Here is a 13,819-nt window from a genome sequence, read left to right on the forward strand (position 1 = left end):
CTTTCATTCACCTCTACGCTGCAGTGAGTGTCAAACTTGAGGAGGATCGTCTTGAACTTCGTCTTATCTTCGTCATCTGCAAAGGTGAGATAGTTGACAATGTGGATGGCATGGTCCCCGGCCGTGGGGAGGAGAAGTGCAATCTTTCTGGTGTCCGAGGCGCCCTCCCTGTCCGTGGCTTTGAGGAAGAGCTGGAAGCGCTGTTTGAAAATCTTCCACTTGGCCCCGAGGTTGCCGGCGATGTGGAGCGGCAGCGGCGGGCTGATGTTGTCCATGTTGCAGGATGACGGAATGCTGGCGGAAGGCAGATCACTTGCAGGTAGGTCTAAGAAGTGCTAGTATCCCACCACTCCTGGTATCATGATGTGTTGGGTGTTCTGGATCACATACAGGTCACCAACACTTGAAATAGTGCAACACTATTTTATTGAATTATTAACTGTTTAAACATACTCAGACTGTGGGTCAATACGATACTAGCTTTAACTAAAGACCTTTGCCTTGTCCTAACCAGTCAATGCACTCAGCACATGGTGAATGTCTGTGTTGCAGGCTGTGAGGTCTGTCCTCCTAGCTGGCTGCTACTCGAATGAGCGGGAACTCTGATGCCCCCTGTCTTTATAGTGTGTGTGCTCTAACTGGTGATTGGCTGCGGTGTTGTGTGTGTTGATTGGTCCCACTGTGTGTCCATCAGTGTGTGTCTGCACCATGATATACTGGTGTATATTTTGACATATTCCTTTTTCAGAGTTACAAAGCCAATGAATCCATCTCACTGCTTGCTCCAAAAACCTATTCAAATTCAAATTGAATCTGCCTCATGATCCCCACAAATGGACATACTAGATCTAAGAGCAGGCATTACACCTGATCTCGGGCCTGATCCAATGCTTGATCTTAGTCAAAAGACCAAGAAAGAAATTAGCTGCCAATCTTAAAGCTGACGGTGACCTAATTTATCACATTTGACATATCTAATGAAAGCCACTTAAGGAAGTACTTACAACATATTACTGATTAGGCACATCCCAGAGCATCCAGTCTTTGTGACTCAGAAACTATAGCATGGATCAGGATCCTGAAAGTATCAATATTAAAAAGCAGCAAGTGCTTGTGCGAAAAGAAAAGTATTAAAATATTATATCAATTATTTTGATGGTTATGCTGCATTAAATATACGTTCCAAACAGTCAGTAAAATGTAGGATTTAAAACTTAACAGAAATGCAAGTTTGAATCCAGGAGGATTGGAGTAATTTATTCTTCATTCAAGCCAGTTTCAATCTGGCTGCTGACACACTTGGAGTCCTGATAGATCCCATCGCGGTTTTGACAAATCCCAAATTTCTTTACCCGTCAGTCTGGCCTCAATAAAAGTCGAGATGGATTTGCAGGTACAGCATTAGTTATTTTCTTTGGCTTGCAAGCCTGATTCATCTCAGAGGCATAAGACACACCCAGTCTCCTACACCCCGGAAAGCGAATGAACAAAGAGACAAAGGGATCTCTGCAAATCAATTCAAATGGTATCAAGTTTCACATACACGATTCCCATAGGTCATCCTATACCCTTCCTGACCTGGTCATACATTCTGATTGGCTGACTTCCAATCCCTTCCTCTGGCCCCTATTACCCAGCATCCTTTTCTCCTCCTTTGCTGGACACACCTCCTCCTTGCTTTGCCATGCATTCTGAAATCCTTTGTCTGTGAACTCACCAGAATGAGACTGGCCTATCTCTACATTACAGTAACTAATATCTCTAAAGTAACTATTTTATATCACATTCGTCAGTTTGATAAAGCCTGATCTACGTCACATTGAACAGAATAGCATTCACTGCAGTGTTTTCATGTGTCAAAAAGCAGGATAAAAGGAAAATGTCTTGTGACTTTGGCAAAGTAGCTGAGGGTTAGTGAGTTGTCTATATAAAATATATAGCAGGAGAACTGTACATTACTAATTCTAAAGAAATCATTATTTAGTCATAAAGTCATAGATGTTTACAGAATGAAAACAGGCCCTTCAGCCCAACTTCACCATGCCGCCCAGTTTTTACCACTAAGCTAGTCCCAATTGCTCGCATTTGGCCATATCCCTCTCTACCCATCTTTCCCATATAACTGTCTAAATGCTTTTCAAAAGACAAAATTGTACCAGCCTCCACTACTGCCTCTGGCAGCTCGTTCCAGACACTCACCACCCTCTGTGTGAAAAAATTGCCCCTCTGGTCTCTTTTGTATCTCGCCCCTCTCATCTTAAACCTATGCCCTCTCGTTTTAGACTCACTTATTATAATAATAATAATCGCTTATTGTCACAAGTAGACTTCAATGAAGTTAATGTGAGAAGCCCCTAGTCGCCATGTTCCGGCGCCTGTTCGGGGAGGCCGGTACAGGAATTGAACCCGCGCTGCTGATCTTGTTCTGCATTACAAGCCAGCTGTTTAGCCCACTGTGCGAAACTAGCCCCGTACCTTTGGGAAAATATGTTAACTATCTACCTTATCTCTGCTCCTCATCTTTATGGACCTCTATAAGATGACCCCTAAGCCACATATGCTCCAGGGAAAAAAGTCCCAGCCTATCCAAACTCTCCTTATAACTCAAACCATCAAGCCCGGTACCATCCGAGTAAATCTTTTCTGCACTCTTTCTAGTTTAACAATATCCTTTCTATAATAGGGTGACCAGAACTGTACACAATATAGTACAAGTGTGGCCTTACTAATGTCTTGTACAACTTCATCCCAACTCCTGTATTCAATATTCTGACCAATGAAATCAAGCATGCCAAATGCCTTCTTCACCACCCTGTTCACTTGTAACTCTCCCCAACACCCTACCATTAACTGAGTAGGTCCTGCCCCAATTTGATTTACCAAAATGCATCACCTCACATTTATCTATATTAAAATCCATCTGCCATTCATCGGCCCACTGGCCTAAATGATCAAGATCCCGTTGCAATTCTAGATAACCTTCTTCACTGTCTACTATGCCACCAATCTTGATGTCATCTGCAAACTTACTAACTATGCCTCCTAAATTCTCATCCAAAATATTTATTGAGGAATCTTATAATTTACAGCCGAAGAGGAAAAGGAGTTTAATAGTGATGGCCCTTTGGACAGACCATAAGAGTCCACCTTTGGTAATGCAATTGAATGGACAGATCGAGGAATTGAAGAGGGAGAAGATGCTGTTCCAGAACCGTGCATTAATTCAATTTAGGTGAGGATTGCTGCTACCCGAATCTGTCTCTCAATATCACTTTTGCAGTGCCACTGAGATAGGTGTGTGAAATTCATTTGGAAAAAGTTTTCGAAAGCTGTTTCCTACAATTCTTAATGACACAGGCCACTAATATTTATTAATCGATTGTTGATTGATGACAACATGTGAAAAATCAGACTCCAGGTAGGTTCATAGTCAAACAATAAAATACTTGACCCTGCCAGGTTTCCAGTGGAATAGCGACAATGCTACTCTACCATCGTCCAATTGGAACTTTGGTACCACATGATTGGCTTAATTTTGCACCTTAAAACTTGCATCAAATAGTTTGAGAACCGATTAAAAGCTGCCAGGACAAGGATATGGGAAGGAAGTGGAGGGGGCAGGTTCAAATGACAGTCGCAAACTACTTAATATTTAATCTTGTGAATTTCTCCATTGGAGTTCACCAAGAGGCCCTGGCCCAGAATATGCTGGTGTGGGGCATCTCTGCTGGCTTGTCCCCTTTGACTTTACCCTCACCTTTCACATCAAAACATTCCTTCCCCACAAATGTTGGAAGTGCAAGCTGATACTGGCGCAGTGAAGGCAACTGACATCAGAGAGCTTGCTGAATGACAAGGCCAATAGTTTGTCCCTTAAGCAATCTTATTGATGGATAGAGAAAGAAATTCAATGAATTAGAGTCAAGTCGGGTGCGGAACGCGAAATGGCCTGGGAACGAAGAATGAGTTGAAGGAATTTTTATTTTTTAGAAAGAGACAAAGTAAACGTTTTTTAAAAATTCTATGAGAACAATTTACCACCTGCAGGAATGAGCTTCCACAGTTTCAAATTTTCCTTTCTGGGTCTGAGAGGTTGAGTTACTTTGTAGAAATATAAATCTGGTCAACAGATGTGCCCTTAAGCATGGTCAATATCAGCCTCAACTCTGATACTGAGTTTAATTTATATTACTGCGCAAATGCAGCCATATATTGAAACTCACTGGGACTTTGAATGTGAGTTCCAGTTTCACAAGGATAATGGCGAGTCATTCAGCGGTTTGAGGCAATGGGCAATTCCAGAACATCTCTTCCTCACCACGAATTGCTGGACGATTTACACCTTAATAGCATTATAATTGTTAAGCTCAACTTTATTTTTCCAGAAAATTCTAAGCCAATATTTATTCCCTTCTGTTATTTTTGATCTTATACCCTTGTTTGTGTGTGTGTCTTTCATTTTGTAGACACCCTTTTAAGCTGCCAGTACCACAGAACATCCTTCTACAGGAGACATTCACTGTAGACAAGAGGAAAAAGCATTACGTTTTGGAAGTAAAGGCCTTGGTGAATGAGAAAGAAGAAACAAGTCACACACTTGTCCTTGGATATCAGCCTGAAAAACCATACGTAAGAAATAAAAGTCAACCTAAATCGCTGAACACCTGGACTAAGGTTTCTTCCCCCTGTAAAAATTTGCCTATAATGCCAACAAAATTAATTTGTTACTTTTCTGCTTCATTAATATTGTGATAACTCTCGCGGGCACAATGGGGGAATCACTTATCGATCTCCCGGTGGCGATCGTGAATACGGGTTCCCATGGTAACGAGAGTCCTGCCCAGCTGGGATTTGTTACTGAGCCCTTTAGCTGCCATCCCAGACCCGGACCAGGAGTTCCGTTAGTTCCGTTAGTCCTGGCCTTGTGTTGTGCACCCTGGCTTTACTTTTGAGTTCAAAATAAACCTGTTTAAATTTTCCTCTTCATATCTCCTGGGCAGATGTTTGAAATGGTAACAACTTCTGTTTGGAAGTGTTCAGAGCCCTTCACCTCTGCAGGTTATTGCCAAGCAGAATTAGTATGGGCACTTGCAGAACTAGCTGTTGGTGATTGGGGAGTAGATGTTGAATGTGGTTAAAAGATCTTGGGCTGGATTCTCTGCCCCGCCGTGCCACATTTCTGCTTCGACCCATCGGCGGGATTCTCCGTTTCGCCAGCCGGTCAATGGGATTTCCCATTGTGGGGCAGCCCCATACAGTCGGGGAAACACCGGGCACCGGCAAAACGGAGCATCCCGCCGGCAGGGAATCCAGCCCCTTATTCTCACTGCTTCGAGTTTGTGATTTTGTATCCCTTATATTGCAATGAAATGGATTCTTAATCACACCAACTCACTCTTTACTTTCAAGTTGTGGTTCTTGGTTCAGGGCACATGCACATTTTTAGAAGTAGAGTTTTACGGCCCCTCCCACCAGCGGGATCTTCCGGTCCCGTCAAAGTCAAATGAGTTTTGAACGACCCACGACATTCTCTGCCCCACAATCAGGCTGCAAGGTCCCGCCTTAGGTTCCTTTGTAATAGTATTGTTTTTTATTGATTGTGCAATTATCAGCTTGATATTCAGAATACAGGACAGTTCCATGTCTTTAAAATCGCTTCATTATTATTCAACACTGCTTTTCTTTCAGATCTGTGTCGCTTTAGCGCACCCTTATAAAGATGAAATTATTCCAAAGAACATGGAAGTTTGTTTCAGAACAAGGACAGACCACATTGTGAGTACAGCTCAGTTGCTCTCTGCTCTGCAGCAGAGCATAGGGACAGAAGGTCATTCAGCCCCTAGAGCTATTCAAATGAACAATGATTCCACGTTCTTTTTCTGCCTTAATCCATATCACTTGAGATCCTCACCCAACAAAAGTGATCGATCTCAGACTGGAAAACTCGGATTGTCTGAACAATCCTTTTGAGGAAAAGGTCCTCTAAGCTAGTGTGAATAGTTGCTTCCATGGGTTTGATTATTAGGCTCTGGTGTGGATGGGCATGGAGTCAGTCAGGCAGGCAGCCAACCTCCTGGCTCCCAGGCACCATACCAATCCTCAAGCCATTTTTCTGGAAGCAGGATGGGGCAATGACTGAGCTACTCTCTGCAAGTGGTAGGTAGCCAATTAACTTTGTTAATAAACTATTAAGGTCCAGTACCAGGGGCAGACAACAATTTTCCAGAAAGCTTGAATGGTAGTTTCTCTTGGTAAACTGTTTCTGATACCAATGAAACTGCTGCTCCAGTGTCCGCCTCCATTTTCACCAGTCATCTGTTCAGTAAAGGGGTGACTCAGTAACGGTTGTTGTGCCTGCAATGGCCAGTATGTTCAACAACAGTTTCTCATGTGATTGTGATTGTCACATGGACACTTATCATGGGGCTGGTTTAGCACAGGGCTAAATCATTGGCTTTGAAAGCAGACCAAGGCAGGCCAGCAGCACGGTTCAATTCCCGTACCAGCCTCCCCGAACAAGCGCCGGAATGTGGCGACTAGGGGCTTTTCACAATAACTTCATTTGAAGCCTACTTGTGACAATAAGCGATTTTCATTTCATTTTTTCATTTCTGTAATTTCCCATTTGTTGCACCGGTTATTGCTTTTTGCAGTTCGTGTTTGGAACTTGTTTCTTCCCTCAAAATGCACGTTTAATGTGCCCCTTTTTACCACAGTTTCCGTAGTTTGCTTCTTTGCACCAGCAGTCTGCTATTGCATGCCCAGCTTTGTTTTGCCCAGAACCTTAGTTAGGCCACACTTGGAGTATAGTGTTCAATTCTGGTCGCCACACTACCAGAAGGATGTGGAGGCTTTAGAGAGGGTGCAGAAGAGATTTACCAGAATGTTGCCTGGTATGGAGGGCATTAGCTATAAGGAGCGGTTGAATAAACTCGGTTTGTTCTCACTGGAACGAAGGAGGTTGAGGGGAGACCTGATAGAGGTATACAAAATTATGAGGGACATAGACAGAGTGGATAGTCAGAGGCTTTTCCCCAGGGTAGATGGGTCAATTACTAGGGGGCATAGGTTTAAGGTGAGAGGGGCAAAGTTTAGAGTAGATGTACGAGGCAAGTTTTTTACGCAGAGGGTAGTGGGTGCCTGGAACTCGCTACCGGAGGAGGTGGTGGAAGCAGGGACGATAGTGATATTTAAGGGGCATCTTGACAAATACATGAATAGGATGGGAATAGAGGGATACGGACCCAGGAAGTGTAGAAGATTGTAGTTTAGTCGGGCAGCATGGTCGGCACGGGCTTGGAGGGCCGAAGGGCCTGTTCCTGTGCTGTACATTTCTTTGTTCTTTGTTCTTTGCACATCAGGAGCAATTTCGAACATATGCCTGTTTCAGCCGACATGTTATGAATTCTAGTGCTCAAACTTAATTAGCTGCAAATTCAATAGAGATTGCAACTTCTAAAGCTTTCTTCGGGTTTAAGTTTATTTCTGTTGGCAACCTTTTTTGGATTGCTTTGTTTCTGAACCCACACACTAGCCTGTCTTTATTAGCGAGAGGCAGCATGGTTTTGTGAAGGGGAGGTCGTGTCTCACTAACTTAATAGAGTTTTTCGAGGAGGTCACAAAGATGATTGATGCAGGTAGGGCAGTGGATGTTGTCTGTATGGACTTCAGTAAGGCCTTTGACAAGGTCCCTCATGGTAGACTAGTACAAAAGGTGAAGTCAAACAGGATCAGGGGTGAGCAGGCAAGGTGGATACAGAACTGGCTAGGTCATAGAAGGCAGAGAGTAGCAATGGAAGGATGCTTTTCTAATTGGAGGGCCGTGACCAGTGGTGTTCTGCAGGGACCAGTGCTGGGACCTTTGCTGTTTGTAGTATATATAAATGATTTGGAGGAAAATGTAACTGGTCTGATTAGTAAGTTTGCAGACGACACGAAGGTTCGTGGAATTGCGGATAACGATGAGGACTGTCAGAGGATACAGCAGGATTTAGATTGTTTGGAGACTTGGGCGGAGAGATGGCAGATGGAGTTTAATCCGGACAAATGTGAGGTAATGCATTTTGGAAGGTCTAATGCAGGTAGGGAATATACAGTGAATGGTAGAACCCTCAAGAGTATTGAAAGTCAAAGAGATCTAGGAGTACAGGTCCACAGGTCACTGAAAGGGGCAACACAGGTGGAGAAGGTAGTCAAGAAGGCATACGGCATGCTTGCCTTCATTGGACGGGGCATTGAGTATAAGAATTGGCAAGTCATGTTGCAGCTGTATAGAACCTTAGTTAGGCCACACTTGGAGTATAGTGTTCAATTCTGGTCGCCACACTATCAGAAGGATGTGGAGGCTTTAGAGAGGGTGCAGAAGAGATTTACCAGAATGTTGCCTGGTATGGAGGGCATTAGCTATGAGGAGCGATTGAATAAATTTGGTTTGTTCTCACTGGAACGACGGAGGTTGAGGGGCGACCTGATAGAGGTCGACAAAATTATGAGGGGCATAACAGAGTGGATAGTCAGAGGCTTTTCCCCAGGGTAGAGGGGTCAATTACTAGGGGGCATGGGTTTAAGGTGAGGGGGGCAATGTTAGGAGTAGATGTACGAGGCAATTTTTTTTACACAGAGGGTAGTGGGTGCCTGGAACTCGCTACCGGAGGAGGTGGTGGAAGCAGGGACGATAGTGATATTTAAGGGGCATCTTGACAAATACATGAATAGGATGGGAATAGAGGGATACGGACCCAGGAAGTGTAGAAGATTGTAGTTTAGTCGGGCAGCATGGTCGGCACGGGCTTGGAGGGCCGAAGGGCCTGTTCCTGTGCTGTACATTTCTTTGTTCTTAGTGTCATTCAAGACATCTCCAAATTCACAGTATTTACTAGTCTCTTCAAAGTTGCTACGAATTGTGTGAATGATTCACCTTCTTGTTGGCTATGTTTATGGAACCTGAACCTTCAGTGATGACCAAAGGTTTAGGTGAGAAGTGGCCCTGCAATATCTCCACAATCTCATATTAGGTTTTAGAGCCTGGACATTCTGGCTGCACCCGGCTTCGCAGGACGTTGAATGTTTTCCCAGCCTATGTAGTCAGGAAAGTTGGGACTACAGTATCTGCCCCAATTTTATTCACTTGGATAAAATAATCAAATCTTTCAGCATATGAGCTCCACCATTTTGTGCGGTACCATGACGCCAAAGGTTCCTGCCACGTTTACTGTGGGAAGGGTTTGGGTAAGCACAATGTGCCACAAACATTTAGCACTACCTTGCTGGTTTTTTTCAAACAAGGTACCCCCTGAACTCAGCCTGTAACCATTAACGTTTTGGAACACCCCCAGCTCTAAACTATTGTTGCAGGATACTTGCTGCTCAAATATTAAGGTTAATTGGGTAAAATAGATTAAGATCGCGATCTACCCAAATGGCAACAGAGTCCCGTAGTGAGCACATTTAGCAAGATATATCGCAGTGCTCAGAGTGCCGAGAAACACCACGCTATTGAACACCATTTGGGTAGATACGGGACCTCAGTGGGAAACACCAGTACGAGGCCGCACTTAGTCCCATATGCTGCACAAAGGAACTCAGCTCGCCAGAACTCTTCAGTGCAGCAGGAGATCAGATGCAATACTGGCAGTGCCAGACTGGCATCCATGCGGCACTGCCAGGTTGTCATCCAGGTGCAGTACCAAGATCTCAGGCTGCTATTGCTAAGGTGCCCAGGTGGCACCAGCAGTGCCAGGGTGCCACCCTGCCCAGAGGGCACCCTGGGAGCCTCCGATCTCCTGGGAGCCCCCCATGAGTGCCATTCTGCCTGGTCCCCGTTTGTGGAGACCAACACTGAACGGCACTCGCCCTAGGTCCCTATGGCAAAGGGGTAGATCATGGGAGTGCATATTAGAGTGAGACTAACTGTCTTACTCTGATGTGCATATCGCTAAAAAGATCTCACGAGGTGTGTGTGACCAGCCAGGTAGATCCCGGAAGAGGGATCTCCCAGCATCTAATGGACAATTTCAGGCACAACACAGATGGTAGATCGCGTCCTAAGTCACTTAATAATAAAATAAATTGGAGTAAAACTATCAAAATAGTAAAGTATGAAAACAAAAAAAAAAGAAAGAAAAGCAGAAAACAATAGGCAAAAAGAATTCAATCATTAATTTTTAAATAAATTACAAACATGCTATATTAGCAGAAATTGAGCAACTGATCGATCAATCTTGCGGCACAGATTGATTATCCAAATACTTCTTCCCTCCCCCACCCTCTCATCCATCCCCACGGGTGAGTAATCGTATGGAAGTGACAAAAAAATCCAGAGAAAATTCAAGGTCAATAATGGAAAATATTCTCTGGTGAATTCCTCTCCAACTCCCTCAGGCAATTGAAATCATGAAGGAGATGACCTGGATCAAAGATTATATGGAAAGACAAGACCCCCTTCATGATATGATCTCTGCCCCAGTCAGGGACGATTGAGGACATATAGGAAAGCCAACACCAAGCATACCAGCTATCATGTGAGAGTGCCTTTAAGAAATTGATGTTTAAGCAATGTACCTTTAAGAAATGGAGCTGATCATATTACTGAGGTGATGTCAGGGGTTGGGGGGAGCTGCTTGGGTGTGTCTGTGTGTTTCCAGTGAGCTGCATGAAGAAAACAATGGGGCTGTAGCTGAAGTAACCAAAAGCAGCAGCATGGTTCATAGAATTATAAAATTTACAGTGCAGAAGGAGGCCATTCGGCCCATCAAGTCTGCACCGGCTCTTGGAAAGAGCACCCTACCCAAGGTCAACACCTCCATCCCATCCCCACAACCCAGTAACCCCACCCAACACCAAGGGCAATTTTGGACACTAAGGGCAATTTAGCATGGCCAATCCACCGAACCTGCACATCTTTGGACTGTGGGAGGAAACCGGAGCACCCGGAGGAAACCCACGCACACACGGGGAGGATGTGCAGACTCCGCACAGACAGTGACCCAAGCCGGAATCGAACCTGGGACCCTGGAGCTGTGAAGCAATTGTGCTATCCACGATGCTACCAAGCTGCCCCGTTGAACCCTTTCTCACTATATATATTGAATGTAACCTAATGTGCTCCTGTCTGAAGATTGGCTAAGTCTTTTGGATGTTAAAAGGACAGCGGAAATGATTACTTAGTCTTTGTGGGTTATCTTTGAATTAATGGGTGTTAAGATAGTCAATGGTTGTTTTAAAAAGGTTAACTTGAGTTGATAGAATAAATATTGTTTTGTTTTTAAAAACACTTGTCCATTTATGCTGTATCACACCCGTAGAGTGGGCCGTGTGCTCCCCACACCACAATCTATTAAAAGTTGTGGGTCAGTTGAACTCCATGCTACACTTTGGGGTTCTCTAAACTCTGACCCATAACAGAGCTGATAGTGTGTTCCATAATCTCGCAGCTTTTGACCACCAGCTCATATTTATCTTTTTTTTAAATAAATATAGGGTACCCAATTCATTTTTCCCAATTAAGGGGAAATTTAGCATGGCCAATCCACCTACCCTGCACATCTTTGGATTGTGGGGGCGAAACCCACGTAAACACGGAGACAATGTACAAACTCCACACGGACAGTGACCCGGAGCCGGGGTTGAACTTGGAACCTCGGTGCCGTGAGGCAGCAATGCTCACCACTGCATCACCGTGCTGCCCCCCCAGCTAATATTTCTGCACTTATATAATTTAAACTTATATCTGCTCAACATTTCCAATCTGTTCACCTGGAATAACCGATTAATAGGGGCCCTTTCCATCCATTTCGTTATGGTATAGACCTCCATTAGGTTATCTTTTAGTCTACATTGCTCCAAGGTAAAGAATGTTGAAGTACACCTTTAGGAATGTGAGCATGCCTCTGTAGGCCTCACTTAAAGGGAAATAATGTGGCCGGGATTCTCTGTTGTGAGTCCGCCCCACTACCGCTGCTAGTGAGGATGAAGAATTTGACGTGACATTTGCTGACGGCGGAATTCTGTGTTCCTGCCACTGTCAATGGGAATTCCCATTGAAGCCAACCCATGCCGCCAGGAAACCTGCGAACTTGGGTGCGCTGCTGGTGAGATCAGAGAGTCTCGCCGCCAGCGAATGGCCGGAGAATTAAGGCCTGAGTGGTGTGTCCCAGTTTTAGTTTCACTTTTGATTCAAGCAACAAATTCTCCAAGCTTTACAATAACATAAGACTGTTCTTGTGTTGCTAATCTTAATATATTAACCCACAGTGCGCTTATCCAGTCTCTTATGAATGATTAGTGCTTTGTGGCTTACACAGCAAATAAGCTCAGGGATTTAGATAATTATAAGAATTAAAGAGATCAACATCCTTGAGCCTAACTGAGTAGCTGAGGGACTTTAAGCTAGGAATCACTCTTGTAGCTCTCCTCCAGATCTTTCTCAAGACTGGTATATCACTCAAATGTGTGGGGGACAAAAAGTATGCACCATACGTTAGCTGTGGTCTGTCAACAAATTGTGTAGGTTTATGTTAACTTTAGTTAATCATGAGGCTGGAATTCTTGATGGTGATATCAGGGAACAAATGGTTAACTGGTGTGTCACATTCTTCTGTCTCTGGCACAGATATTCAGTTCAAATAAACACATTGACAGCTATGTTAGAATAGAAAATATTGGAGAGCCATAGGAATGTACAACTACCCACTAATTTCTAGGCTACGATATACATAGTGTAATATAAAATCTCATCCTCATATCTGAATACATTTGTTATAATAATAGTGCTTTCATTCAAATCAGTATCGGGATATTCAAATATATACATTTGAAACTTACAGAACCTGCTGGCTGGCCCAGGGAAATTAGGTTTATCTGAGTCACTGGAGATGGAGAGTTGGATACAGTTTCCTTCCTATTAGAATTAATTCCATAATGCGTGCGTGCCATCTTTGATTTGCATTTTGTAAGTTTCTGAAAGTACTGAGATTTTCAATGTTTTATGCCACAGGCAAAATTTGAGGCAGAAGCAACAGTGAGAATCAACAAAAGAGACGCATTGAAGTTTCGTGGACAATATCAGAATAAATCTACCGCTACAGATTCCTGGTACCTTGTGCACTTTGACACCGACCACAGTCTCCAGGTATGCTGCGGCCTTGTATTAATGTTACTCTACCCGGTTAAATCACTGCCACTGTTGACAGCTTTTTTCACAGGCTTATTCATAACATGATGAACAGCCAACTAAATTGCTGTTTTTGCCTGAATTGTTTTTTTTTATATGCACAGATACGAGTTCCTCACACTTTAATCCTGGATGGGGAGCTTTTCGCAATGCAGAGCCAGCAGGAGGATTTGAATTACGGAGCAAATTGCAAATTTACCATCAATAAGCTGGATACATCACAGGTTGGCAGCAAACCATTGGTTGAGCATTTGGCTCCTGCACTTTCTAAAATATTGTCATAAGAGAAACTTTGGCAGGATTTAAAACCGTTACAGCAACTACTTAACCCTAAGTGCAAAGGGGGATGGAGTATAAAAACAGGGATGTCCTGCTACAACTGTACAAGGTATTGGTGAGACTGCGCCTGGAGTACTGTGTACAGTTCTGGTCTCCTTACATAAGAAGGGACAGACTTGCATTGGAAGCAGTTCAGAGAATGTTCACCAGGTTGATTGCTGGGATGAAGGAAAGAATGGGCAGGTTGGGCCTGTATTCTCAGGAGTTTAGGAAAATGAGAGGTACATATATAATGAGAGGTATATACGTTTCTTATATGAAACACGGAATACTCTGAGCGGATTTGACAGGGCAAATGCTGGGAGGGTT

General features: G+C 43.8%; 1 protein-coding gene across 1 annotated transcript in view; it reads left to right on the forward strand.

Annotated features, from left to right (window-relative positions):
- Positions 1-13,819, forward strand: part of LOC140394025 (uncharacterized) — a 654,493-nt gene that overhangs the window by 397,758 nt on the left and 242,916 nt on the right. Inside the window, exons 31-35 of the mRNA XM_072480809.1 lie at positions 3,090-3,232; positions 4,467-4,629; positions 5,689-5,775; positions 12,995-13,129; positions 13,276-13,395. Coding sequence (XP_072336910.1) covers positions 3,090-3,232; positions 4,467-4,629; positions 5,689-5,775; positions 12,995-13,129; positions 13,276-13,395 — 648 coding nt within the window. The remainder of the gene's footprint in view (positions 1-3,089; positions 3,233-4,466; positions 4,630-5,688; positions 5,776-12,994; positions 13,130-13,275; positions 13,396-13,819) is intronic.

The sequence above is a fragment of the Scyliorhinus torazame genome, chromosome 17 (assembly GCF_047496885.1).
Source record: "Scyliorhinus torazame isolate Kashiwa2021f chromosome 17, sScyTor2.1, whole genome shotgun sequence".
In the NCBI taxonomy this organism is placed as follows: Eukaryota; Metazoa; Chordata; class Chondrichthyes; order Carcharhiniformes; family Scyliorhinidae; genus Scyliorhinus; species Scyliorhinus torazame.